This window comes from Dendronephthya gigantea, unplaced genomic scaffold, assembly GCF_004324835.1.
Source record: "Dendronephthya gigantea isolate DGI-Jeju-01 unplaced genomic scaffold, DenGig_1.0 000021F, whole genome shotgun sequence".
Taxonomy (NCBI): Eukaryota; Metazoa; Cnidaria; class Anthozoa; order Malacalcyonacea; family Nephtheidae; genus Dendronephthya; species Dendronephthya gigantea.
Window position 1 is genome coordinate 2,230,188 of NW_021163031.1, and position 27,221 is coordinate 2,257,408.

At 37.1% G+C, this 27,221-nt stretch overlaps 3 protein-coding genes across 5 annotated transcripts; 2 read left to right on the plus strand and 1 right to left on the minus strand.

Annotated features, from left to right (window-relative positions):
• Positions 1 to 237: 237 nt before the first annotated feature.
• LOC114521892 (cytosolic phospholipase A2-like) lies at positions 238 to 10,266 on the plus strand. Its single transcript, XM_028542467.1, has 17 exons — positions 238 to 370; positions 1,743 to 1,787; positions 2,514 to 2,595; positions 3,176 to 3,322; positions 4,041 to 4,156; positions 4,771 to 4,808; positions 4,903 to 5,038; positions 5,199 to 5,335; positions 5,876 to 6,086; positions 6,411 to 6,525; positions 6,802 to 6,939; positions 7,271 to 7,357; positions 8,157 to 8,243; positions 8,344 to 8,457; positions 8,725 to 8,903; positions 9,352 to 9,541; positions 9,726 to 10,266. Exons 2-17 carry the CDS (start codon positions 1,773 to 1,775, stop codon positions 9,950 to 9,952), a joined length of 2,019 nt encoding a protein of 672 aa, XP_028398268.1. The 5' UTR covers positions 238 to 370; positions 1,743 to 1,772; the 3' UTR covers positions 9,953 to 10,266.
• A 3,154-nt stretch (positions 10,267 to 13,420) lies between these two features.
• LOC114521854 (cytosolic phospholipase A2-like) lies at positions 13,421 to 20,473 on the plus strand. Of its 3 annotated transcripts, none has more exons than XM_028542418.1 (17): positions 13,421 to 13,451; positions 14,539 to 14,602; positions 14,789 to 14,870; positions 15,294 to 15,440; positions 15,680 to 15,795; positions 16,146 to 16,183; positions 16,279 to 16,414; positions 16,724 to 16,860; positions 16,969 to 17,179; positions 17,763 to 17,877; positions 17,989 to 18,126; positions 18,262 to 18,348; positions 18,464 to 18,562; positions 19,102 to 19,215; positions 19,412 to 19,584; positions 19,809 to 19,998; positions 20,150 to 20,473. In XM_028542418.1, exons 2-17 carry the CDS (start codon positions 14,573 to 14,575, stop codon positions 20,374 to 20,376), a joined length of 2,040 nt encoding a protein of 679 aa, XP_028398219.1. In that variant the 5' UTR covers positions 13,421 to 13,451; positions 14,539 to 14,572; the 3' UTR covers positions 20,377 to 20,473. The 3 variants fall into 3 exon arrangements, with proteins under 3 accessions (XP_028398219.1, XP_028398221.1, XP_028398220.1); XM_028542420.1 differs by lacking the exon at positions 13,421 to 13,451 and adding an exon at positions 13,802 to 13,878; XM_028542419.1 differs by lacking the exon at positions 13,421 to 13,451 and having other exon boundaries at positions 14,085 to 14,602.
• Positions 20,474 to 21,203: 730 nt separating this feature from the next.
• Positions 21,204 to 23,524, minus strand: LOC114521974 (ras-like GTP-binding protein rhoA). Its single transcript, XM_028542559.1, has 2 exons — positions 23,184 to 23,524; positions 21,204 to 21,860 (listed from the first exon to the last, which is right to left on the minus strand). Exon 2 carries the CDS (start codon positions 21,827 to 21,829, stop codon positions 21,227 to 21,229), a length of 603 nt encoding a protein of 200 aa, XP_028398360.1. The 5' UTR covers positions 21,830 to 21,860; positions 23,184 to 23,524; the 3' UTR covers positions 21,204 to 21,226.
• Between the last annotated feature and the right edge of the window lie 3,697 nt (positions 23,525 to 27,221).

Genomic DNA, 27,221 nt, shown 5'->3' on the forward strand with positions numbered 1-27,221 from the left:
TTTGGTATAAAAAGTGGGCTACTTTATAATTCCTGTGATTTTCTTTGTTCCAAGCGCTTAATTCACTCAGCTGTGCGTCTGTATTTGTCTTGCAAGGATGATGTAAATAGAAATTACCTGGTTTTGAAATTGACGAAAGTTCGTCTCACTTGACTGAATGCTACGTGATGATAACGACGTCAAAGTTCGGTATGACGCGTATGTAATGGTCCACATCCGTTTAATGATTTACATGAGATGATAGGTGATTATATATAAAGGTTGCTTTCATCACAGTGCTTTCATCTAAATCTGAGTCAATTCAACGTAATTCAACGATTTCGAGGGTGCAGAGTCAGAAGTTATAAGTATTCAACACCAGTCGAAAAAGGTAAGTAAAATCTTTATATCAAATCACGGTGCAAATATCTTATATAATATTGTATTTGTATTATGTATTTGTATTAAGGAAATATCTCCAGCGCTTAATATCTTACGTCTGTCTGATTTGTAGTTGCATGCATATACATATTCGAACTGGAAAACCACATTGGTTGTTATAAAATTGTACCATTTCTATTTAGGCTCCCCTGATTTTGCTCCTTTATTTATCATATGATTTAGCAACTGTAAGCCGGTGTTTGCAGCAGTTTTACCATTACTCCGATTTGGCATTGCGTCTCTGTGCACAGCCTACTCCGATTACTCCACAATAATGCATATGATGCAATTATTAATATCTCCCCCTTCAATTTATCTTAAATTTTGGAAATTTGCACTGCCACGAGGTTGAAGCATACGTTTGCGTGTGTTTCGAATGTTGCGACGGACGTGACATGTGTCATATGAATCATGAAAGGACATAAAGCTTCTTGTTCAATTTAAGAGTTCAAATTAGCTTGCTACCGATTACCGAACGTTCTTTTCCTCGGCAAATATTTTAAGAAGACAAGCTATATGTAGCAGGACATCTGTCGTTCATGAGTGAATGATTCATTTTTATAGTTCAAAGTGGCTAGGCCTTCCCTACTTGCGGAAAAAATTTCTCAGCTGGGGGAATTTATGGAGAATGTCATTACATCGTTCCGTTGGAAAACAAAATATTTCCTGTTGATGCATTGATTAGTCAATTATGATATTTTCTTAAGGCCAAATACATGGCAGCCTTCGCATAACTTCCCATCGAATTAATTGCAACAGAGTGGCTGAGAGATGATGAGAGGTGACAGAGTGTACATCGTAGCAAAGCTACAACATTGAACATTTGAACACTGAGTAGATTCGCGTAACACCATTTCTGGCAATTGTTTTGCGGTAAATCAAGCTCTTCGATAACAACTGCCTAAAGTAGAGAAACCTCTTCATGTTTCAACCGAAGCCCTCCGTCAGAAGAGTTCAGTACGATATTTATTTGCCGAGAGTTACATGTTTCGTTTGTGTTTTTGTGTACAGTGGTACAGTTCACTGATTTCAAAGGACCTTTTTATAAGGTCAAGACAGGAACTTCTTCTCTTGACCTTATCAAGACGAAATATGCTTTGGTTCCCCCTTGAAATTAAGCTGCCTTAATTGGCTACAAAATGATGTTGCCTATTATTTTAAATTACTAATTGTTCTGGCACCATGTTGCGAAAGTATTTAAAGATTTAAACTCCCACTGCAACGCTAGTTTAACATTTAACACAACCTAGTTCCCAGTCCCAGCGAGGGCATTCCCTTTTCGTCATTGGGATTAACAGAATTAACAGTCTTCTTATTTTTAGTAATTATTCCTCAAGAGTGACCGATCAAAAATGGAGCATTTGGAGGTACTTATTTTCCTGTTTTCACTTCACATTTAGGGTACAGAATTGTTTGGTTTTGCGTAAGTAAAGGCGGATTTCCACCTACACCGAAATCATTCGCTAGCGAAATATTTGCATATATTCTTTTGAATTGAGAACAGTCAAGTCGCACTAATTTATTTATGCTGTTAAAATTCAAAAGGAATATACAAATATTTCGCTAGCGAACAATTTCTCTGTTAGTGGAAATTCGTCTTAAGCATGGCCATAGTAGGCAAGGACAAAAGACAAAACAATGAAACGCAATGAAACGTGCGACGCAAGCATAACCAAGCGGTTAAAGGCCCGCACAGACACGATTTGGCAAGTTTTTTAGTTTCCAAAAGCAAATAAATTTTAACCTATCAGAATGATTTGGTAGATTACTTAATGATAATGCATTTTGACTGCTTAATAATACATTTTGACTGCTTAATAATACACGAATAACACGATAATACATTGATACGCGCTGAAATCGCACTTACGGCTTGGGCGTTGACGGTCGCCTTGAGAGTACAATACAAGGGCCGGTTGTTTGAAAGCTGGATAGTGCTGTCAAAAGGCCCGAGAGAGAGGCCCTCAAAGAAGCCCGCCTTAACTTGGCCGACGCTTTATATATAATAGTACCTTACAGTTTTGACACCGTCCATCTGGTGATCTTTTGGTGATCAGAAATATTGTTTGTCATTTTTGCGACTGATTCAATAGATAAAAGAAGAAAACGTAAAAGTGTTGCAGGTGAAAGTTGTTAAAGCAACTGGTGTCAGTGTTGGTGGTTACTTTGGGGATTGTAAGTCTCATGTTTTTTTCTGATTATGCGATAACGACATACTTAGGCCTGGGTTAAACATCGCAATTTGGTCCCGTCGAATGCAATTCTATCATTCGAATTAATTTCGACGAGACCAAAATGCGAGAAATTGCATTGAGAAAGGTTGTTACACAATCGACATTATACTTGACTTACAGTAGCGTAACCAGCCTGACAATTTAGTGCCGCTATAGGTGGTTTGCAATTGCCGCCATCTTGGTTGATTTTTCAACACATGTGCACAAATAATTTTTCGTCGTTGCTGTAATTTAATATCCGCCCAATAATACGACAGAGATGATAAGCAGTTACAAAATAAACAAGGAAAAAGTAAATCAACGCAGTTTTGTTCTCTTGAAAAGCAGAAGTAAACTTTGTAAAGTCAAACAAAATGGCGCCGAATGACTGATTATGACGTCATATGCAAACCAAGAATATGCCAATTTAATGTTATTATCATTATTAATTTCTTTAGCATAGCGGAATTAAATCTTCAGCCTGGCTACACGCTAGTGCTTGACTAGGCATCGTGCATGACAATTATCATTTTGTCTTTTAGGGGAGACACCGGACCCGTATGTGATGCTCAGAGTTCGCTCCAGTCCTAACGCGAAGCAAACAACCACGACCAAGAGAGATGACGTCAATCCTGTTTGGAATGAAGACTTCGAATTTTATCTGAATCCTGAACAGAAAAATGTTCTTGGTAATAATTTTTTCTCAGTCACTAATCAATGCATTGTATCTGTCCCGAGGATTAAAGAGTAAACAGACACGTTAAAAGCAAAGCGTAAACTAATTCAACTGCAACTAATCAACTCCTATCTCACGCCCAGACCACACCTTAAAACGTTCGTGCGTGTTGTGTGGCTTACCGACCATGGAGGCGCTCTTATAACTCGACTCTGCAACTATGATTCAGGGATCGATCCAACACTAGTGCACTAATTTGCACGACACAAGAAAACTGCTAAAAATAACCACTTTGTTTTGTAATGCAAATTTGTGCACTAGTTATAGTCAGTGCTGGATCCACCCCTGCTATGATTCATCTTCGAATTATGATTCATGTTGCGTCTCAAAGGAATATATTTCTGACCCTATTGCTTTCATTTGACCATTACAGTAAGACAAAGAAATTATGATGTTTGTCAGTGTAAAGGTCTTTTCCGCACATGATTCAATTTATCGGGCCCAATTCACTTCTCATGAATGTTTCATATATAGTCTGTTGACTTCCAATGTACATGTGCAGCAAATCAACTAAAGCCAATGCAGTACTGCTTTGTTGATCGTTCTTAAATTTGGAAGTTATATACAGGATTAAATCTCATTGCAATGATAGATGTTGGCCATCATGTTGCAACTTTATCAGCGTGTTTATACGCGACGCTGACAATTTTGTGTTTCCGTCCGTTTTATAGAGGTGATTATGATGGATGCCGATTTCGGTTTTGATGACAAAATAGGAAATAAAAAAATAGATGTTGATGGTTTACTTGAAAACGAAAAAATGGATGTGAAAATTGGTTTTAACGAGGTATGGATAGTCAACGTGAATAACAAGATTTTGGGTGATCATTCATATAGTGCCTAAAGTCAGCGAGCAGGTTGTACGAAGGGTGGAAAGCCCTATCCAGTGTCCACCATGCCCCAAATAGTGTGTTTTTCAATCGCTCTAGACGAGGCGAGTGAGGGTTCTGTTTGTTATTTTATCGAAACCGGGCAGGAAATATATATTGTAATATGTTAATTACCAGATTGGAGGTCCGTATAGGGAAGTATTTCCGGAGGTCTCAAAAACAGCCCGAGGGAAATATTTCCCTATACGGACCGACTAAACTGGTAAATAATAGATTAATTTTTTTTCTTGCGGTCCAAATTCATATTTTAGCGTTAGCTCTGTGATTTTAAATCTCGAGCGGTTCGTACGGCCTCATACGGACCGCTTGCGTAGCCAATCAGATTGCAGGAAACGCTAAAATTAAATATGAACTCGGACCGCAAGAAAAAAAATAATCTTTGTTATTTTCAATTTTTTCATGGTAATTTTTATAAGTTTTCAGAGAATCGCATGCAAAAGAATTAATTTCGCCAACACTTTTTATGCTTTGCACATGTATTGACGTAAGTCAGTATTTTTGAAATTTTTAGAAAACTACGCTTGAACTATCATTGCTTGTCATAAACGAGTAAGTACTCACACCTTCGCTCTTAAATTCTGGCATGAAACAAAACTGATGCAGAATATAACAGACATCATGCTTTTACTCTCTCCTTTTCTAGTGACAGCAAAGAGTTGAGATTTAGTTATGACATTAGTGACGAAGAGAAAGACTTTTTGAAGAAAAGAGATGGAATATTGGTTGAGAAGTTTGCGAAAATTGGTCTTGGAGAAAAAACCCCAAAGTCACAAGACGAGGTAAATATGTAGTTATGCTATACAATCTACACATCCAATTATACATCGTTCCATATGCCCTAGTTTAACATACACAATCTCCGGCACTTCTCTCATTTCGTTTTCTTAAATTGTTTCTGTATTCGAAGTGAACAGAGTTTGTACGGTTATATATATTTAGGTGCCAGTGATTGCTATCATGGGATCAGGTGGAGGTTATAGAGCTGCTTGTGGATTATCGGGGGTAATGGTTGCACTTCAAGAATCCGGGATTTTTGACTGTGCTACCTATATAGCTGGACTGTCTGGTTCCTCATGGTATGTTTCTTCGCATTCGTCTGATGTTGCATGTCTCTACAATCTTGAAGGCTTATTTAGACTTTAGGCCTCTTAAGGTACGGTATCATTCTGACGAATGTAAAAGAGGGCTTTTGCCACAATCTTTATTCATATTGTTCGAAATTTGAAATGTCACGTTTGTATGTGTATTCATACGTTCACATACGCCAGGGTACGAATCGTATACGACAAATCGCATAGTGTAAATGGGCCTTTATACAAATAATAGGCGAGGAAATAGGTCAGAGATGTAAACACTTTGTTTCCAATCTGAACTGCTAATGTCTGCTATATTCTCGAATAGGACAAACTGTCTGCATAACTAACACAACATTGCTTCGCTGTGGTCCTGAATAGCTAGCTATTAAACTGGAGGCCGTGTCCAAATGTGGAAAATGAAAAATTTAAGCAATTCTCAATTTATTGGGCCCTGCCGTCACTAGAAAAAGCGATGCGCATGCAGACCCGGTTATACTTTATCCTTAACAACACCATTCTCAGTGTTTCATGCTTTTTCAGGTATATATCCTCATTATACATGCATGACGGCTGGCCAGATAAAATTTCATGCAGAGATATGGCAGATGATCTGAAGGAGAGATTTAATACACCGTTGTTAAGTCATTTCCATTTTGATTTCAAACGTCGTATGGACGAGAAAGCAAAAGGCGGTCAACCTGTCAGATTTACGGATTTCTTTGGGATGGCAATTGGAGATGCTTTGCTACCAGTAAGAAATTTCATTGAAAATCAAGTCCTAAGTTTTTGGCATCAAATGTGGTATACCAACTGCCTAGAATAGACAAAAATACTTCTCGACGTTTCGACCTGAGGGCTAAGTTTTTGTTATTCCAGTTACGCTTGCGAAACGCCGGTCATTGCAGGCACACGGATAGAAATAAGGGACAGCGGTAAAATACCATAAAAAAAATCATCTTGGCATTCCTAACTGAGCTCATAGCCGTAAATCACTTAATACTTTACACCATATTTCTTTTCATTGTGCTTGTAACATTCCGTTACTTTGCCTTACATTTCTACAATATTTTCTTAGAATCAAGAATCAAAATTGAGTTTCCAAGATAGCAAAATTAAGTACGGGGAAGTGCCACTACCAATCACCACCGGCATTCGAGTCTGTAAAGACGTCGCAGCTGGAGCATTCAGTGGTATGATAATCTTGTCTCCTTATCGTGTTTCCCATGTAAATGATCAGTTTAGTTTGGTTGACAGTGTGCTATATATCTATATCTATAGGTATCTAACTAAAACTTTATCTAACTATACCTTTATAAGGTTTTTGAAAGGTCGAATGGAAACAAATAGATCGATATTTCTACGACAATGATCTTGACGAAGGACATTCACTTATTTTTCAAAAACACGACTGTGTAGTCTATAGTGCAATCTCTACTATATGAATGTTTATGTCAAAATATCTTTAGAATGGGTGGAATTTACACCGTACGAGTATGGTTCAGCCAAATATGGTGTTTTTGGAAAGACTGAACATTTTGGTGGGAAATACTATAAAGGTCGTTTGGTGAAGAAATACAAGGAGACTCCATTGCATTATTTACAAGGTTTGTCCAGTCTTTTGTAGTCTTGAATGGTATGAAAGGGATGCCGAGGAAAATTCTGGCTTTCCTGACATTTAAAAACTTAATAGCTACGTACTGCTTTCTTCATAGTTGAATAAATTTACGTTTTTTTATATATCAACCGTTTTGGTGCCCTGCTCATGTCCGGGGGAAATATGATAAATTAACTGTCCTAAAATGTCTTTGCGCTTGCGTCCGCTTTTGCTTCCTGTATAAGTTACGTAAATAGAAGTGCGCGCCCATGCGTAAACGTCACCATATACACGTAGTTTCAGAGTAGGTGCAGTTTTTTAAGTGTATTGTGGTTTTTCAGGTATTTGGGGAAGTGCCTTCAGTATTATTTTGGATTCCATGAAATCACCTGAAAAGAAAACTGAAGAGCAGAGACAAGAGGAACTGGGTACGAATACTTTTCGCTTTATGATGCTTCATGTAGAAACCTAGGATAGTAATTATGGCAAATATGCATGATGTGATAAATGATGTTTAAAAGATAAAATCAAAGATGAAGGAAACTGATCAATCACTTACTCACTCATGCCCGTTATGCCGGCTGGCAATTAGGGCGGAAACAAAGGTACTCCACTCCTGTCTGTTCTGGGCCAGCTTTTGAACAGTCCCCCATGTGTGATGGAGGGTCTTAAGCTCCCCTTCTACGGTTCGACGCCAGGTGTTCTTGGGTCGCCCCCGTTTCCGTTTCCCCTCTGGCGTCCAGTGGAGGGCTGTGCGGGAAATGTTACCAGGTTCTCTTCTCATCACATGTCCGATCCATCTCCATCGCCTTTGCATGATGATGGTGCCCATGCTGTCTTAGTTGCAGCGGGCGAGAAGATGTTGGTTGGAGATGGTCTCGGGCCAGAATATTCGCAGGATTCTTCTAAGGTTCTTGGTGTGGAAGGTGGACAGTTGTTTGAGGTCGTTTTCAGTCATCCTCCAGCATTCTGAGCCATACAATAGGGTGGAAAGTACGCAGCTCTGGTACAGTCTTAGCTTGGTCTTGGTGCTGTACTGGGATGATTTCCACACGTTGTTTAGTATGGCAAACATGCATGGTGTGATAAATGATGTTTAAAAGATAAAATGAAAGATGATGGAAACTGATCAATACTCTTCTGTTATTTTCGACTGTGGATCCAGTTTGTAAAAGATGAGAAACTGTGTGTCAAAGTTTCCAATTTTTTTCTTTGTATTTTTTTTAGTAAAAGCTGTGCTGGAAGACGCAGGTCGGTGTAAAACTGATGAACACGACAGTGAAGATGAAGAATTACCCGAAGACGAAATGCCTAGTACGTCCTCTTCCTCTCAGTTCTTATACATGTGAATTGAAGTAGTGTATTTTGATTATTCTCCAGCGTAATCAATGCATTGATGTAAATGTTTTTGCAGGTGAAAACTGGGTGACTGAGATGTTAAACCCATTCAATATATTTTCATCTCGTAGAGGAAAAGCTGCTGAATGCTTTAACTTCTGTCGTGGACTGAAGTTTAAATCACAGAAAAGTACAAATAGTTTTATTCATTTATTTTCTTACACATGTTTATTTCATATATGCATGCATGTGGATAGAGATTATTATCTTAAACATCTAAAGGAGACTTGATGTGTATCACAGCATAATAATGGAAACTTGAATATATGTTATGTACTTCATTTATAACTGTCAATAAGTGCATGGTTTAGAGGAGGTTACAAATATACTTGAAAATGCGAGCTCAATATTGATCATTTCGCGCATGTTTTGAAATTGACTTGGATTTTTTTTGCAGATCCAGATTTTGATTATGATAATCATACTAGTAAAGACAAGACCATCTGTGTTGTAGACAGCGGGATAGCTTTCAACTCGCCATTCCCTGCAATATTGAGACCTGAAAGAAAGGTTGAATTGATCCTGTCATTTGACTTCAGTCAAAGAGATGGTGGTGATAAGGAATTGCCTTTTAAGGTAAGTTAATGTTGCCAGACGGCTGCTATATTAAGGCTGATATCCACTCAGGAAAATTATCCTTCGAACTGGTTCGAACATTATGGGTTCTTTTGTGTTTAAAACGATTACTGAGTTTTGGTTGCGAGCACATGCAAGGATAAAAGAAACTTTTCTGCCCGATACGGACCAATCTCGTAACCAGAGCCTTAGCTTAGGTTAATAAGATCATATTATATCTTAACAACATTGTGTACAGTAAACATGCACGTGAGAGTAAATCATGCAGTTACGATTTTGTGGCACTTCAGACAGACTCAAATTCAATTCAGTTGCATGCAGGAACAGTTGAGATAAATAACGTAAATCTATCAGTCCTCCCGCAGACGTATAAATATGTTAAAACCCAAGCCAGTTGGTTAAAACTTAACGCCTTTCAGAGTGAATCAATTCTTTATTATTCTTATAGGAACTTATGAAAGCTGAAGAGTGGGCAAAGCAAAATGGTCATCCCTTCCCACAAATCAAGGGAAACCCCATCACTAAAGACACCGACATCCGTGAATGTTACATTTTTGAAAACAAAAAAGACATCTCGTGTCCTATTGTCATGCATTTCCCCATTGTCAATAAAACATTCAGAAAATTTGTCAAACCAGGTGAGTGAACTAAAAACGCACCATCATCTTTCGTATGAAAGTGCACAAACTATACTTAATAAATTATGCCTTTCTCAAGTTAAAAGCGTGAAAGGCGTTTGCGCACGAATCATCATACTAGAGTCTAGAGAAAGCCCTCCCTAAGGGTTCGCCACAATTTTATGTGTTCAAATCTCATTCCCAGGTGTTCCTCGTAAGACACAGGAGGAAAAAGACTTCGCAAACTTTGATATCTTTGATGACCCTGAACAACCTTACTCATCCTTCACGTTCGAGTACGAACCTAAAACCTTTGAGCGAATGCACGAATTGATGAAATTCAACACCCTGCTGAACGTGGATGCCATCAAGGAAAAGATCGCATATTATGTGGGATACAGACGAAACAATCCCAAATATGCTAAAAAATAATAAGAACTTTTAGTGCTAGTGACTTGTGCTGTGTGTAGGAACAGCCACTTATTCTAGTTATATCCACTGATTCTATTAATAGCCACTTATTCTGGTAATATCCACTGATTCTAGTTATACTCACTGATTCTAGTAACAGCTACTGATTCTAGTAATAACCACTGATTCTAGTTATATTCACTGATTCTAGTAATAACCACTGATTCTAGTAATAGCATGCACTGGTTCTCATCGCATTTATTAAACGCAATTTGACTGCATGTGAGTAGTTATGTTTAATACGAGTTTTACTGCTTTCCATACCGCTACTGGAAGCCTGAAATCCCGCTCGAAGCAAAAAATGTCTCCTTGATATATTAAACTATCCGATTTAACATATAACGAAATTTATAACACCGTATAACGCTTGAATCACCTCGGGCCGCATGATGTGGTGTAATGTCGGGAACACCGCATATATAACGATAAATTATAAATCTTTAAATCTATGGGACTCGACCAGACACCACTCAAGCCCCGTACAGACGAGCGAGAGTTTTCCTGACCAGTTCACTTGTTCATGTGTATGCATGACGTTTTCCTTGCCAAGTTTTATTTTCTCGTGTGTACGCGAAAGATTTTTTTGACAGGATAATATGCGTATATTTTACGATACTATGAGCCATGATAAAGTGAGATACAACCGATCGAATCTCGAAACAAACAAAAATGATGAAACTTCCGCTTGATTGGCTCGAAGATATTGTTGCGCACAGGACATATGCCGCCCTGGTTGCGCAGTTCCCTACTGCGCAATTCCGAGTCAAGTTTTCCTTGACGGCCGTCTATTTTTCAAAAGCTAGTCATGTCATAGCAGCTTTTCATCCTTGGCTCTTTGTCAAGGAAAACTTGTCAAGTAAATTATTATCCATCAAAAACCCTTCAGGCAAGAAATACATCGTGTCGGGAACCACAGAGACTGTGGAAAACCATGACCAGCCGACAATTTAAGAAAGTAAAGTAAAAAGCAAATTCCGAACAAACAAGACATCTTGAGAATCAAAATATAATTCAAACAAGACACAGATTGAGACTGTAAATTTTCGACTTTATTACAAAGTCATCTTCAGACAGGGATAACTTTGTAATAAAGTCGAAAACTTTGTAATAAAGTCGAAAATTTACAGTCTCAATCTGTGTCTTGTTTGAATTATATTTTGATTCTCAAGATGTCTTGTTTGTTCGGAATTTGCTTTTTACTTTACAGAGACTGTGGCATGGCTGGATCTTTGACTTTGTCAAGATCAGTCCCGTAGTTGGTCTGCAAAACAAAACTTCCTCCCAGCCCTCCCTGTGAATCTGTCATTCTGGATCTCACCAGTGAGGTCCACAATGACAGATATATTAAGATCATGGAAAAAATGTATCCAGCAACTTCAACGCTGCCTTCGAAAGTGAGACCAATGGGACGAGGTTTGGTCCGGTGATACATATGTTCTCCTTTTTTAAAAGCACCTACGCTTTCTTTGCTTTACGCCTTGCGGGTCAACCTCTAAAGATTCTTGCCACCAGACGACGACGTCGCACATGGTCCTACAGGCTATAGCCATTAAGGCTATCCGGGCCATTACGAAATTCATCTATAATGATATTTGTTACTTGTCTCTCTAGTTCGTAAACCGCTTTGGCACGCCTTGAACTGCCATAAGCCATATTATTTTAGTCTTCGCTTTAACTTTCGTTCATTTATTGCTATATTATGTTTCTCAAGCATTAAAGTGATCAGTGATGTGATTGTAGGTAAAGCCTTTCGTAAAATAGTATTTTATAAATCTTTCTCGGAACCCTAAGGTAAGTCGCCGTGTCTTTGGTGAATTTCATTTTCAGAACGGTCACTGCAGGGTTTTTTAATTTTTGTTTGCAGTGTGGGCGAATTTAATGTGCCCTGAGTTGTATATTTCGTTTGCAGGAAATTCTATGTTTGCAGCGATTTATTAAACACGCTTGCAGCAAATCTCATTCAGTTTGTTACAAATTACTATTGTTTGTGATATTTTTTCTGTTGAGAGTCGTGCACTTCTGGGCCACCACCGCGCGCGCACATTTCAAACGTCAGCGAGCTGACAGTCGCCAAGGAGTCAGGATGTCGTGATATATCGTAAGGCATTTCCTGTGTAAGTTCGAAGTATGAGCGTCGATCTTTTAAGTCTGATTTTCACCGACACGTCTTTCTTACGTACGAACACGAACATATAAAGGTTTAATTAAAACTCGTGTGTATAATGTAGGATTTTAGTTGCCAGCAGCGCGTAAGTTCAATTACAGGGATACATATACATGATTCATGAACGTAAACAATTTCATGGTGTTTTGGTCACCTACGGTGAGATTTTTAAATAACATAAGAGATGCCTGCGGAGGAGGCTAGGGGAGATTATTAACTTTGACGTCATCATATTATATTTCCGCCGTATATTATTGGCATGGAGGCATGCAGACGTGACCTATGATTTTCTCATCTATTTCTTTGCGTCGTCGATTATTTACTCAAATTTCTTCATCACGTAGCCCAGGCCTTTCTTTTCATAATACAAATTCTTGCACGTTCGAATCTGCGGACCTCAAAATAGTTCCTTTCAATCCTTAACTGCGAAGTGAGAATGCACCATTTACCTGTCGATTATGCCGAAGTTTGGACAGCGTGTGAAAGGCCGATGTAAACATTTAAAACCATGCAAAGTCCTGAAGGATTTTCCGGGCACACTTCGTATAGTATAAACAATTCGAATTCCGTGCTAGCCGTCGGCGTAATACCAGTGGCGTAGCCAGCCTGACGATTTAGTCATGCTATGCAAATTTTATGTTATTATCATTATTCATTTCTTTAGAAATTCATTGTTTTCACAGTCAATGAACACCAAAATATTAGCATAGGATGACTAAATTGTCGGGCTGACTACGCCACTGAGTAATACTAGAACTAATACTATAACTACGTGCATTTAAATATATATATATATATAGCGTTTTTGATATAACGACTGCATGATAATTGAGACCTCAGTAATTTCGTACATTTTATCAAAAATAATATTTTAGAGTTTTTTTAAACGCTTTGCATGTTTACGTTTTGAATCGCTATATTTAGCCTGACTTGGAGCTCTTTTAGCCCTCACGTAGCAAAATGGCTTCCGAGTGGAATAAAAAAAATTCATATGGATGCATGCATGTGCTCTGAACTATCTTGTTACTGTTAGACTGTATTCGTTGTCTTTGAACGTGTTTGACATGACGCATGTTGTAATTAATGTCGTTATTTTAAGGTTTATGCACCCACAGATAAAACCGCTCTTTTAACTTAACACGTTATAAAAGATTAACATCCCGTCAACGCCTAACTTCCTGTGACGTATTGCAAATTGGCTACCTGATAGAAACAGATTTCCTATAAAAGGGGAGAGATTGTGGTCTATCATAAAGACATTCAGATTTCAGGAAGTGTGAAGAGCATTTGTACTATGTAAGTTTTTATATATTTAATGTAAAATCATGCAATTACCTTATCTTATTTTGCGTACATTTTCAGTAACAATAATATTATACTCTATAAATGTAAAAAATGTCGGTATTCCAGTATTGTCCGTTAGCTGGAATGATATGTGTAGATGATGAAGTCGTGGTCTTTGCATGTATCGTTTAGGCCCGTTTAGACACTTGCAATTTTTGCTGCAATTTTATGTGCGATTTTCTTCTTTAGATAGATATGAATGAGTGAATTAGTTACTGAAGTTCAAAAAGAAGCTCGTACACATCGGAGCATCGGAAACTTATCACTCGTTCACATCTATCAAAAGAAGAAAATCGCAGCAAAAATCGCAAGTGTAAACGGACGTTTAATACTTGAAAACGATTGTCTCATTAACCATTGTGGCCAGGCAACGGAACAGGTTAAATTTTGAAGTTAATAAAAGGCAGTGAAGATTCTTAATCTCTGAGTCTGACTGAGACCTGAATAAACACACCAAATCTATCAAATTGATAATCATCGTTGCAACGGTGAACGAAAATGTCGTGACGAACGAAGGTTGTGTCAACAAAATGGAAATCAACTGACCAGACGTCTATTCGTCGTCCTAAATTTGGATGCGTACCTTCGTATACCTGTACTATAGTATACCTCGTTATAGCGAGATATTCAGTTTTACCGAAATTTGATTGCCAAATCAGTGGCATCTGGATAGCAGATTAACCTTTGTTGCATGATTGTCGTTTACATTCGTTAAAGTACTGATATTATAACCCCCACTGCTCACATAACATTCTTCAAGACAAGCAGGAAGCAAATGAAGGACTCTTAAGTATTATGACGTCAATGCAATGCCAATGATATACATACTCAGCTTTATTCAGAAGTCGAACTTTTCAAGCGCTGAAATGTTCACGGAATGCACATGAAAAGTTCAGACTTCAAAAGCACATGCACACGGATGAAATCCTTTTTCATATTATACTTTTGAAAAACCAGAGTTTTCCCAAACTAAGATTGTATAGAACAATTTTTCGTATCACATAACTAACATCGACCATTTTCTGTGCTTTTTATATAGTGACTTATTAGTTAAGTAGGACTTTGATATAACTATGGAACGGCAGAACGTTAATCGATTCCAGGTGGGTAAAATAAGGTGTGCTGTAATAGCATTGGTAGTTTTTTAAAAAGTTCAAATGCTTCGTCTTATTACTGTTCTATGATTAGTCTATAACATCACCTAAAATTTTGTTGAGAAAAATATTTTATTATTGGTGACTCATTAAACTGAAAAATACATGAATATGACAACTAATACTTTTCTTCAGGTAAAACAAGAGAAAATCAAAGTGTTGACAGTGACCGTTGTCAAAGCAAATCGTGTGGTTGTTAGAGGATTTTTTACCAAATGTGAGTCCATCAAACGAAATTCGCCCTTTTCATGGGAATCTATAGGTAGAAATAAAAACCGCACTTTCATTTTCTGGGAGATATATAGGTGGAAAGTGTCCCTTATTAGGACCTATTTTATATCAAATATCCCGTTTTCCTCTGCCATAAGCGAGGTCTCAAAACTGATTAGGATTATATCAAAGCCGAGAGCCATGTAAAGTTTGAGATTCAGCTGTAAGTCCTATGTCTTATGCACGAACGAAGAGTATTTAGTTATATTCATATAACTAGGAGGGTTTACTGGAGAGTTTCAGCCCCTCCCCCCAATTACAATTCTTAATAACATTATACAATATTATGCCGTCGTGGTCTAAATGCCGAGTTATGCCCCATACTGTAATATGAACTACTAAATGCATTTCATGTATCATTCATGTATAGTTGAGACTCCAGATCCTTATGTCATGCTGAGAGTTCATACCAGTCCTAATAGCAGACAACGGACAAAGGTCCAGTCAGATACTTATAATCCTGTTTGGAACGAAAGTTTTACATTCTACTTGCATCATGACAAGAAAAACACATTAGGTATGTATTTAGTACAATTCCAGAAAATTATTTATCCAAATTAGTTCCTGTTTATATTGCGTTGCGCCTAAGAACAAAATAATCAAAGAATACTGTTCCTCAAAAGAGGCGACTGGTATTGTATGGTTATAACAGCTTCCATGAGTATACAAGTATTTAGTAAATTATTCTTAATAGTAATCGCATCAGTCTTCTTTTCAGTATTGATATGAAATCGACGTTCTATTTCTCTCCACCAGAAATTACAATGAAAGATGAAGATTATGGTCCAGATGACATGATTGGTGCACATGAACTTGAGTTGGATGATTTACCTATGGACACTGAAATCACGAAAATATTGCATGTTAACAAGGTATGTTATGGAGAACATTATATTAATTCATCGGCCGGCCCACGGCGTCCTGATTAAAAACCGAAGTACGCTTCTCTTTTATTATAAGAACCGCCCCTTTTCTGATTAAAAGCGATAGAGTTCTTTTCAATATGTGCACTAAAGGCGGTTTCCACATCCACTAGAGAAATTTTTTTTGATTTTTCGCTCGATTTACTTTTCAATTGTGAGAATTTGATCGTTGGTGATTCCCTTGACCGATCACAACTGAAAGAAAATCAAGCGGAGAAATAGTACTAATTACTAAACGCTTTATTTCCGATTGTTGGATATTAAGAATCATAACATTTTTATTGATTTGTCTCTCATAGAACACAACTCTCGAGCTCAAGTTGATGATAAAATTCGAGTAAGTGTTGACGGTAATTGATTTTTTAACAGAAATTTAGCAGGGGAATTAAAATTATCTGCAAGAAGTAACAAATTTAATCATTCTTTTATTAGTGAAACAAAAGAATTGAGACTTAGTTACGACTTATGTGATGAAGAAAAGGCTTTTGTACAGAAGAGAAAAGCTGAAATTTTAAAACACATGCCAAGAATTTTGGATGAAAATACAGCCCCAAGGAGCATTGAGGAGGTTGGAAATCAATTTAAATAAGATGTTTATAGGCCATCAATACAGAAGCCGGTTATTTCTATTAACTGCATGTGATAATATAGAGTCTATCCACTAGATAGTGTTTATAAATCGCTCCGTTTGAAATAACTCAAGATTAAACCTTAGCATTCTATAAGTATAATTTCTCTTTGTTGGCCCAATACCGACTTATACCGGGTAATTTCAGTTCTTGCCTTCGTTTCAGACAGACAATTATTGTTCTCTCCAGATAAGAATCGCATTCCAAGAACCAATATCAGAATGATAATAATATTACTGTGAATGTAGGTACCAACAATTGGGATCATGGGATCAGGAGGTGGATATAGGGCTGTATGTGGATTATCAGGCGTATTTTGTGCTCTTCAAGAAGCTGGAATACTCGACTGTTCTTCATATGTAACTGGATTGTCAGGCTCTTCATGGTATGTGGGACCATCCTTATACATATTTCAGTACATTTCTTCAAATGGATTTTATTTATTTTTAAATTTCAAAGCGTAATCATTTGATATCCTATTTCTTCCACTCAGGTATATTTCCACATTATACCAACACGAAGGTTGGCCTGACAGTATATCATGTCAAGTCATGGCTCATGAGCTGAAAACGAAATTTCAGACAGGTTTATTGAGCCATTTTCATGCTCACTTTTTTACACAAATGAGAGAAAAAGCAAAACGTGGTCAACTTGTCCGACTGGTTGATTTATTTGGGTTGTTCATTGGAGATTGTTTACTTGATGTAAGTTTCAATAAATGGATAGCTGAGTTCAGATAACTATAAGTTAAAGCGTGGATTTTGATCAATACAGTAAGCTCGTTTGTGGAGCATGATGGGACGTTGGGCTATATAGGACCTGACTCGTCCCCAGTCGCTTACCTAAGGCGCGTTTAATGATGGGGCGCGCTGAATGATGGGAAGACGAAGGAAAGCAAATAGCCAAATAGCCTCGGGGTATTCTCATGATCCTTTGCGTCATCAATTTTCATCGCTTCGTCAGGGACTGTGGAAGAGCCAGATATAGGACACCCAGAAGTAAATGTGTGGAAGGGGAGGCTTACATCAGTGGCGTAGCCAGCATCGATAATTGGGGGGGCCCATATTCATATATTCATGTTAACAGACTGTAAAGACAATTGATTTGAAAAGAAATTAATCCTGCGTATCACGAATATATGAATATTGGCCCCCCCAATTATCGTTCTGGCTACGCCACTGTTACATCTCGTCCCTATGTACATGAGGAATTTTTATAGTGAACATTTGCATGGAAGTGCACATTTCAAGTAGCCTGTAAAAATCGTTTCAAACAATTTCTTTACAGAATCAAGAGTCCAGACTAAGCCACCAAAGTCAAAAAGTGAAGTATGGTGATGTTGCCCTCCCAATTACAACTGGTATTCGTGTTCGATTAGATTTACCAGCAGCTGAATTTAGTGGTAAGTCCAAATCACTTCTCCAACACTTGTCTATGCTTACTGGCCAATGTCGTAAATAACTGTTTTTTGGACTTGATAAGATGTATTTAGCTATCAGCGATGTTTTTTTAGAATGGGTAGAATTCACGCCATATGAATATGGCATGGCTAAATATGGCGTGTTCGGGAAAACTTCAGAATTTGGTGGCAAATTTTACAAAGGAAGTTTGGTAAAGAAATTTAAAGAATCCCGGTTGTCATATTTACAAGGTGAGTTCCCATGCATCACGTGTTACTTTTTTACATGACGGGGGGAGGGGGCACACTTTGAACACAATTTTTAGTTCCTTGACGGAGAAAACTTTGCTCAGACTTTGTCTTAACCTATGTTTTTGGTCACTCTAGGAATTTGGGGCAGTGCGTTTGGTATTATTCTCAATACATTACATGACAGGAAAAACAAATCCGAAAGTGAAGCCGAAGAGGAACTAAGTAAATGATATTTTTAAACTTGATTTATGATGATTAACATGCAGAAGTAAATGATTGGTTTTACCGATGTTAAATAAGTCAAATATATTATTTATATTATTTATATTATTTGCAGAGGAAATCGCAATTGAGGAAGCAAAGCGATGTAAAACTGCCGATGATGATAGTGATGATGAAGATGAAACAGATGGATTACCCGAAGACGAAATCAAAGGTAGCCTACAAGCTTTCTAAAAACCAGAAAAAAAAACTATAACAGTTCTTCATCGTTGCTTTTTAATTGCAAAGCCTTTCAAAAATCCTCAGACTTGGGCCTGAGGATGACCCCTAGTCTTATTTTAGCATGTCCCTAAAGAATGAACCCTTACAAATTTACTTTCTGTAACGCAGATTACATCATGTTCCTAAATCCCAATGTGCTCAGCCGGCCTGGGATCTATAGTTTACAAGGTTTACAGTTTCGTTTACAAAGACAAACATTGATATAGGCCTAATTCTCAAACTACTGGTACTGAAATAGACATATTCTATTTCACATTTTATACTACTAAAATACTAGCTCTGTAGATTGTCGATTCAATTATACATGTATTGCGGAATAGAAAAAGTTACTGCATGCCAGAGATAGACGACGAATGTTAAAGTTAAACCTAAGCTATGCTATATACTATACGAGTAATCTAATAATTGACTATCCCGCGAAGAATATCTCAGCTTCATATGATAATCATGCGAGAACATTGTGTTTTACAGATGGGCATTGGTTAGCTGATGCACTCAATCCTTACAATCTAATTGCGTCTCGACGAGGAAAGGCCGCTGAAGTCTTTAACATATTACGAGGATTGCAATTTAAGAAAGAAGAAGGTACAACATTAAAAAAATAATTAAAATTTCACTGTATTATGTGAGAAATTTAGAAAATGCTATAAAAGATAATTTATGTAAGAAATGCTGTTGCAGAATGTAGTTTCTATAAATCTAATGTTTAATGAAGTCGTAGCCTTTGTAATCTCATATTTTTGGCCTCGACAATGATGTTGTATTTTTCCTCCTTCCACAGACTGTGATTATGACGAGGTACATGGCAACTGTAAGACGATGTGTTTGGTGGACAGCGGCATCGCGTTCAATTCCCCTTATCCCACATTACTACGTCCTGAACGCAAAGTCGAAATAATCTTGTCGTTTGACTTCAGTCAGAGAGATGGCGGTGATACAGAACTATCTTTTAAAGTAAGCATGTCTTATCGTACGATCTCTGGCTCAATAAAATAAATGCCGGCAACATATCACCTCGTTAATATACAATGGTAGTTTATAGTAAACTTAAGTATAGCATTCATGTGTGCAGAAAGCAATTCTTTTAAAAACTGCTCCTACCGGCGACTTTTTAATCGGACATCTTCTGTCCTTATTAGCGACGGATTTATTAATTAATCACTTTGGTCTTTTTCTAGAACATTATAAAAGCTGAAAACTGGGCAAGGGAACATGGACTACCGTTCCCACAAATCGTCGGAAACCCAGTCCTTGAAAATCCCGAAATTCAAGAGTGTTACGTTTTTGAGGATCTGGCAAATCCTGATTGCCCAATCGTATTACATTTTCCTCTTGTGAACAAATCATTTAGGGATTTCAGTGCTCCAGGTAAGGAAATGTTGCCCAATTATAGTAAATTGAGACATTGGTTGATTGTTAATTTGTTATAGGAATTCGTACGCATGTATGTTTTACAGATACTGTTATATGAATACTTTAATAGTATGCATGGTTATGTATGATGTTTTGAACTTTTTAGGGGTACCACGAGTGGACGAAGAGAGTAAAGACTTTGGAAACTTCGCTATTTTTGACGATCCTGATAAACCTTACTCTTCGTTTAATTTCCAATACACTGAAAGGAGTTTTGACAGACTCCATGAACTTATGAAGTACAATACTTCGGCAAATTTAGACATCATCAAAGAGAAGATTGCATATCGAACCAATTTCAGAAGAAATAATCCCTACAATTTCTGTGAATAATTGCATCTAGTGCCATTTACTAATTGACATTGCTTTAGCAAAAAGCCAAAACTGCAAAATTATCTAAGTTATTGTGACGTATTATGAGGCTGATATCGCGATCAAGTTGATAATAATTATTAGAAGATATTAATATATATGAATAAGACTATTATGTTGTGTCATGCTGGGGGTACGCAATGCTACTGGTAAGACGTAAGTTATAACATCATCCCGAGGAGAATAAAATACTAGTATACTATCCTATATCACTATTATGCTGTGTCATGCTAGGGGTACGCAATGCTACTAGTATAATTACGTAAAGTTATAACATCATCCCGAGGAACAATATAATACTAGTATACTATCCTATATCCAGAATTGAGAGTTCTACTCGTTATCGATTCGCCACTCAGTAAGTAGCCTAAACAAAAGCATTCTCCCCTTAAAATAATCAAAAAGCCACTGGAGTCCATCGTCCGTCAAGGCTTAACCTGGGTAAAGTCGAATATACCGGAATATGGTATATTCAACCTTGGTAAGGTCGAATATACAGGGATATGATATTTCCAACCTTGGTAAGCTCGAATATACCGGAATATGGTATATCTAACCTTGGTAAGGTCTAATATACCGGAATATGGTATACTAGTCAACCTTGGTAAGGTCTAATATACCGGAATATGGTATATATACCGGTATATTATCGATATACTGTAATATGAAACATATTGAACTCGTATTATGGTAAAGTTTACTAACCATTCATTTAATTCAAATATTATACAACTTATACATATATGACAAAATTTACAAGGTATAAATTAAAGAGTGTGCTAGAATAATTTAAGATTATTTCAAATTTAGTTCAAAGAATAGTACATCGCTGTCTTCGCTTTCGTTCTTGTTTCCTTTTTTTTGCTGAATACTGTGCCGCTTGTACAGCGGTTTCGAAAACCTCGCGCATGCCTGCCATTGTCCTTGCGGAACACTCTAAATAGTCATAAACTGCAAGTTGTTTGGCCAAATGTCTGCCGTTCTCTGACGACGTTTGTTCAAGTCCCTGGATGGTTGAGACCGTCATTGCACTTGAATATTTATTGCACTGAAGATCCTTTTTCGTACCAACTAGTATTACCGGCGTTTTGGGACAGAAGTGTCTTATTTCCGGGATCCATTTATCTCGTATATTAATGAAACTATCCGGGCAGTCTAAGGCGAAGCACAATAGGAATACATCAGTCTCGGGATATGCCATCGGGCGAATGCGATCATAATCAGGATTTCCAGCAGTATCCCATAAAGAAAGTTTTAAACTTTGTTTATTAAGCGTCATTTGTGTTGTGTACGTGTTGAATATAGTATGCACGTAATCCCGCGGGAATTCATTTCGCGCGAAGCCCACGAGAAGACAGGTCTTGCCACACGAGCCCTCTCCAACGGCAACCATCTTCAGCTCCCTGGGTGCCATGAAAATCAGTAAATACCGGAATAAGAAGAGACTAGAATGTTGAAATGAAAACTTCATTAGTGATTCTACAAGATTAGCGTGGTATTGTGCAAGCTTTGATGGCAGCAATTAATGTTAACAGCAATTGTATTAAGCTTGTTTTCCACTAAGCGGAATTTTGTGCGCAGAGCGGAATTTCCCCAAAATTCCGTCTAGTGGAAAACAGGCCTTTAATGTACACTCTGTCAAGCTGTAGGCGAGGCTGATAACATTTACCGTAACAATAATAGACATTTCCCCTTTTAGCATTCAAGCGCGCAGTGCGTGATGGCATTTGATTATCAGAGTCAATTTGAGTTGTGATTTTGCCATGTTCAAGAGCAATTTAGTTGAACAAAGAAGCAAAAAGAATCGGAAAGATTTTCTTACAAACAAAATCGCTTCTAGGCAGAGCGATATCGCAACTCAAAGTTGCTTGATAATCAACTACCGTCACGCATTGCGCGCTTGAAAGCTAAAAGGGGACAGGTCTATTGTGCCAGCAGCCTTTAGCGCTGAAATTCTGTTTTCTGAAGAGTAAATTCATATAGTTCTTTATTTCAACTGCCGAATATGAGGAATTTACGAAATGAGAAAGGTAGACCGCAAAAAGATATTTTCACGGAATTTATAATTGTAAGGTCTTTACCATAGATAAAAGAAAAGTCCCCAATATTCTAGATCCTCTTTCAAATTATGCAAGCGCTGCCCGCTAGTTCTGGCCGTTGAGTTTCCTTCAGTATATATTATTTCGAATGCCGCCTAACATATTGGTAATAAGCCAACGGCGTTTTAATAATATGCCAATTTCAGTAAGTTTCTTTCAAAAGTATTGACCAAACTGCAACATCCTGGAATTCAGGATATTCTACAGACGTGTTTTGCATTGACAATTGTGCTGAAAATAGCGCCTATAAACAAGACTAAGAATCACTTGTCATTATTGGTCACTAAAGAATCGTCAACATTACTTGCAACACATTTTAGCCATATTTTCTTCTTTTTGACAATAACAAAAAACTCAAATGACATTAAACAGGATATATATATTTAACATTCAATTTGCTAGTGTCATTATATATTTAATCACGAATAATTACTATAGATCCTTCAAATCAGTGTATATATGTATAGCTACTACATATGTTTCGATTTTTGATATGACCGTCAAGCTAATTTAGTTGCAAAAGGGTCAATGTTTCTCGTACTGATAAATCTATACTCGAGTTAATCTACAGCATTGACTAGTATCGGCAAAAATACTAAATGACATATATTGTAAATATCATATGCATATACACTATACTATAGCTATGCAGATGAGTAAAAGTCTTACCTTCTTTTCACTAATTCTTTGTCGACCTGACAGTATGTCTACAAAGTCAAAAACATGAAAATCTTTCGATCTGTGCACGGCAATGAATGTAACTTACAAGACTAGCAAGACTGTCATAAAACTGTGTTTATATATAATCATTGTAAGTCTTTGACATTATAAGGTATGCGATAACACGATAAAAGGATACATTGTCTACACAATTCCGTTACGTCTTTTATAATATTGGCACCGAGGGACTTTTACTAGCTTCAGGCTTATCCGCTTATAACTATACCATTAGGATGCTAGTATATAAGAAACTAGGGATCTACATAATTGTTTCGCGAAAATATGTAATGTCCTGGCTATTTATAAATACAAAATGCTGCATGTCGGTCTGTGATCAAACAGTCTAAGTTTCTAATTTAAATTATTTAATGATTCAAACTCCACTTGACACTTGTTTTAATTACATATTTTGGTATATATGGTACATATTTTGAACCTCTTTCAGGAATCGAATGATGATAAAATGAGTGTTTCTATAATAGGCATGCAACTGTGCCCTAATCGGAAAACGTTTTTCGTGAATGTAGCTATATATTTAAATATGCAGCGAAGAGCTTTTTTAAGAACAGGACTGCAGCCCACCCACGCTGCTATAATATCTTGTAATTATCGATCCTGGCACCGTTCTACACTCCTCTTTCATGAAGTTACGCGAGGGCGGACTTGGTGTAAAATGATATTATTTACAAACAGTGAACTGTTAACAGCATCAGTCCCGTATTAAAAACATTACTGTCATTACAGACTGTAAAAATAACTGCTACTATATACTGCATAAGTAGTCCATTGAATATGCTGATTATGCTCAAGTTTGGTGCTAAAATTTTACCCCCTAATCTAAGACTTGTTTGTTTTCTAGAGATGCTTTTTGCTTAAGCGTCTTTCATACAATGCATGACAGCGTGTTCCGTGTCTGTGGCGTGAGCAAAGTTGAAGTGCCAGTGGCAGTGGGCCTAAATTTTACTCACTAAAATGACTAATGAAATATGATTGCATTGTGTATTAATAGAAAATTTAAAAGGAACTTTGATCATGAATTCCTGTGCTTACATTGATTGACCAAACGCGTTTAATTAAATGCTTCTAGATCTAAATTTTCAGTATTATTTAAATCGTGGGTAACTTTCAGTCTTATTTAGCTTATTCACCTAGCTTTTTCAAATATGACATTAATAAGGATTTAAACTTTTACGTCCGTGTAAGTGCGTACTGTTATGAAGAACGCGTAAATGGAAAGCAGCCCTTGTGGATAAGGGCTGCATGCATGCTTTCCCACTTGAATAATGGGTCAACAAATGCATACTAAAATACATGAATTCTTTCTATTTATTCACCTAGCTTTTTCAAATATGACATATATAATGGCTGCTTTCCACTGTCGCGTATAGCTACGTACACGGATGTAAAAGCCTAAAACCTTCTATAAGTTCTCTGATATTGTATATAATTAATTTTACGATCTAGAAATAACCACACCAAATCATCAACAGTATCCAACCGGGCCTATGGATCTATGCAATCATTGATTTCATACATAAGTATCATTTAAATGATTTTAAATTTTTACGTGCGTGATATACGTATGTATATATAAAATACGTACAAAAACGCGACAATGGAAAACAGCCGTGGGAATTTACGTAGCAGCCCTCAAGCGTAAAATTCTAAATTCATGTTTATTTTATCTATGAAAGAAATAATCGAACAGAAATATTTTTTGATATTTTTATACACTTTCGTATGCTTTTTATTCTACAACTTGGTTGTTTAAAATATATTATATTAAAATGTTGTTCAGTTAAAATATATTATATAGAATTGAAACTTTTTCGTTGCGGGTAATTCCGCGAGTCGAACTCAGTCTTTCTAAAGACGCAGAGTCCGGAGAGAGTTTGACGTTTTGTGTACGTGCATGCTTTCCCCGCACGCGGATGTCCGTTTTCCGCTGATATGCACATTCTGTTATTTAGAGTTTTTAAACTGAAAATACAACAAACTGCCTACTTGAGTTCACGAAGTTTTAAATCATGATTGAATCAGACCAACTCAATACCCGATTAGTTTCCTGTGCTAGAGTCTGTAGAGACTAGTAGGTACTCAATTTTTTAGCATACCTAGTCTAGGTGTTGATGCATGTTGGAGTGACAATGCTATCTTTGTATTGTTATAAAAAAAGGATGTTTTAATTCTCTTCTTGCCTGCAATTATATCCTTATATATACTCTTCAGTAGCTACGTAAACTCTTTCAGCTAACATTATAATGCTTACGTTTGAATAACTTGCTTTTCTTTAAAATTGTCATAGTTACCTTTCACATTTTCGGTGTCAAACAAACCATTATCTCTCGCCGATTGGCGTCGCCAATTCTTGCTTTGCCAATTATAGTATTGCGTGAACGGGAAGAATCAAGGTGACTGGTCTCTCACACTAGTCTTGATTATGGTGATACAAAAAGTTTTTATTCGAAATCAATAATTTAAAAGCATATTTTAAGGAACGGCTAGTAAAACATTGGCATTTAATTAGATTTCATAGTAGAAGCAAAAAACACTAAATATCAAGTACAAAATCATGACTAATTCCACCATTTTACACATATGCCGCAACATCAATACTAACCTGCAATATACTTTTTGGTCGACTCACCTGCTTCTTCACTTCAGAAGGGGAATTTTCGGTTAGCTCTGATACTGCAATGCAAAATACCGCAATGCACAGCTGTTATTCGGCTGAAGCTTGATTGAGAAGGTCCGGAAAATGTTGCTATAGTAAAAGTCTTTGAGCTTTCGTTTGTTCGTGTTACATAAAGCTGAAGTGTTTGTCAAGTGTGTTATTTCACAATTATGGACTTAATGACTTTTTAAAGACATCGGACAATAAGTTTCTCAATGTCTTTTAACTGGCAAACCCACCATATAGGGGTGGTTGTATGTTGTAATTTTCAGTGAAGCCAAAAGATATGAATTCATGCATTATAATTGTGAAAGAGAGTTTCAGTATTTCAGAGAGAAACTGCTCTGCATGGGCGGAAAATTTTCAGGGAAATTTCTGAACGTTTGTACTTTCTGAAAGTCGATGAAGCCGTCTGAACATATAGACAACCAAAATGTAGAGAACAGTGAACTCTATATATAGAGAGAGTTCACTGGTAGGGAATAAATAAACAGCAGAAGCAATCGAAGCAATGAATCTGCTTTACAACATGTCCCGACTGGCCACTGTCTTGGCCAAAATAAGTAATAGCGACAAGATTTTATACTTCATGTTATCATCATTCATGTTGCATTTTCCCACATTTGTCCCACAGCATTCATGGCAAAGTTTGTATATTTATATATGGTCTGAAGGACGTTCTGGTACTACCAGTGAACTCGTCTACCAGTCCACCGGTTTGTCCATAGCTGGTATTAGCTGCCCAAAAATGCGTGATAATTTGAGCACTCCCAGCTCACTGAGCACTACATACATTTTCTGGCAAAATGTCCTGACAAATTGCCGAAAAATTTCTCGTGTTCAAATTATCACGCTGATTTGGGTTGCTTATTCGTGTCAACCACTGGTGTCAACCCTTTGTCAACGAATGTCAACACTAGTCAACACTCCAGTGACTCAACAGATCAGATGGAACAAATCAGAGCATGCGCAGACCACTGAGACCAGGCCAGGAGAAAGATTTGTGAACTGTGAAAGCCGATTTATCAATATAAAAGAATAATTTTCAAAATTCGACTTTACTTCTTAGGCGGTGCGCTCATTGCGCCTTTTATTTTACGGAGACTACAACGGTAAGTTTTCTTCAGACATAACTTTTTTTAATATGATTGACTGCACATGCATAGCTTTGCCTATGTATACATTTTTATGATTGACATGCTTAGAGTTATCTACCATTTTTTGTCATCAATATATAGTGTTGCCATGGCTGAAGGAGGCCATGATCATGGAATTACTTATACAAAGTCAATAAAGGAAGGCAATGTGTATAA

Excerpts from the sequence above, each read along its gene's own strand:
- LOC114521892 (XM_028542467.1), top strand. Across the intron at positions 5,039-5,198 it reads CCCCAAAGTCACAAGACGAG|GTGCCAGTGATTGCTATCAT; the intron begins GTAAATATGTAG and ends ATATATATTTAG. Across the intron at positions 6,526-6,801 it reads CGCAGCTGGAGCATTCAGTG|AATGGGTGGAATTTACACCG; the intron begins GTATGATAATCT and ends AAATATCTTTAG.
- LOC114521854 (XM_028542418.1), top strand. The coding sequence starts at position 14,573 with ATGGAACGGCAGAACGTTAATCGATTCCAG. Across the intron at positions 15,441-15,679 it reads TGACAAGAAAAACACATTAG|AAATTACAATGAAAGATGAA; the intron begins GTATGTATTTAG and ends TCTCTCCACCAG. Across the intron at positions 16,415-16,723 it reads CCCCAAGGAGCATTGAGGAG|GTACCAACAATTGGGATCAT; the intron begins GTTGGAAATCAA and ends CTGTGAATGTAG.
- LOC114521974 (XM_028542559.1), bottom strand. The coding sequence starts at position 21,829 with ATGGCACCCAGGGAGCTGAAGATGGTTGCCGTTGGAGAGGGCTCGTGT.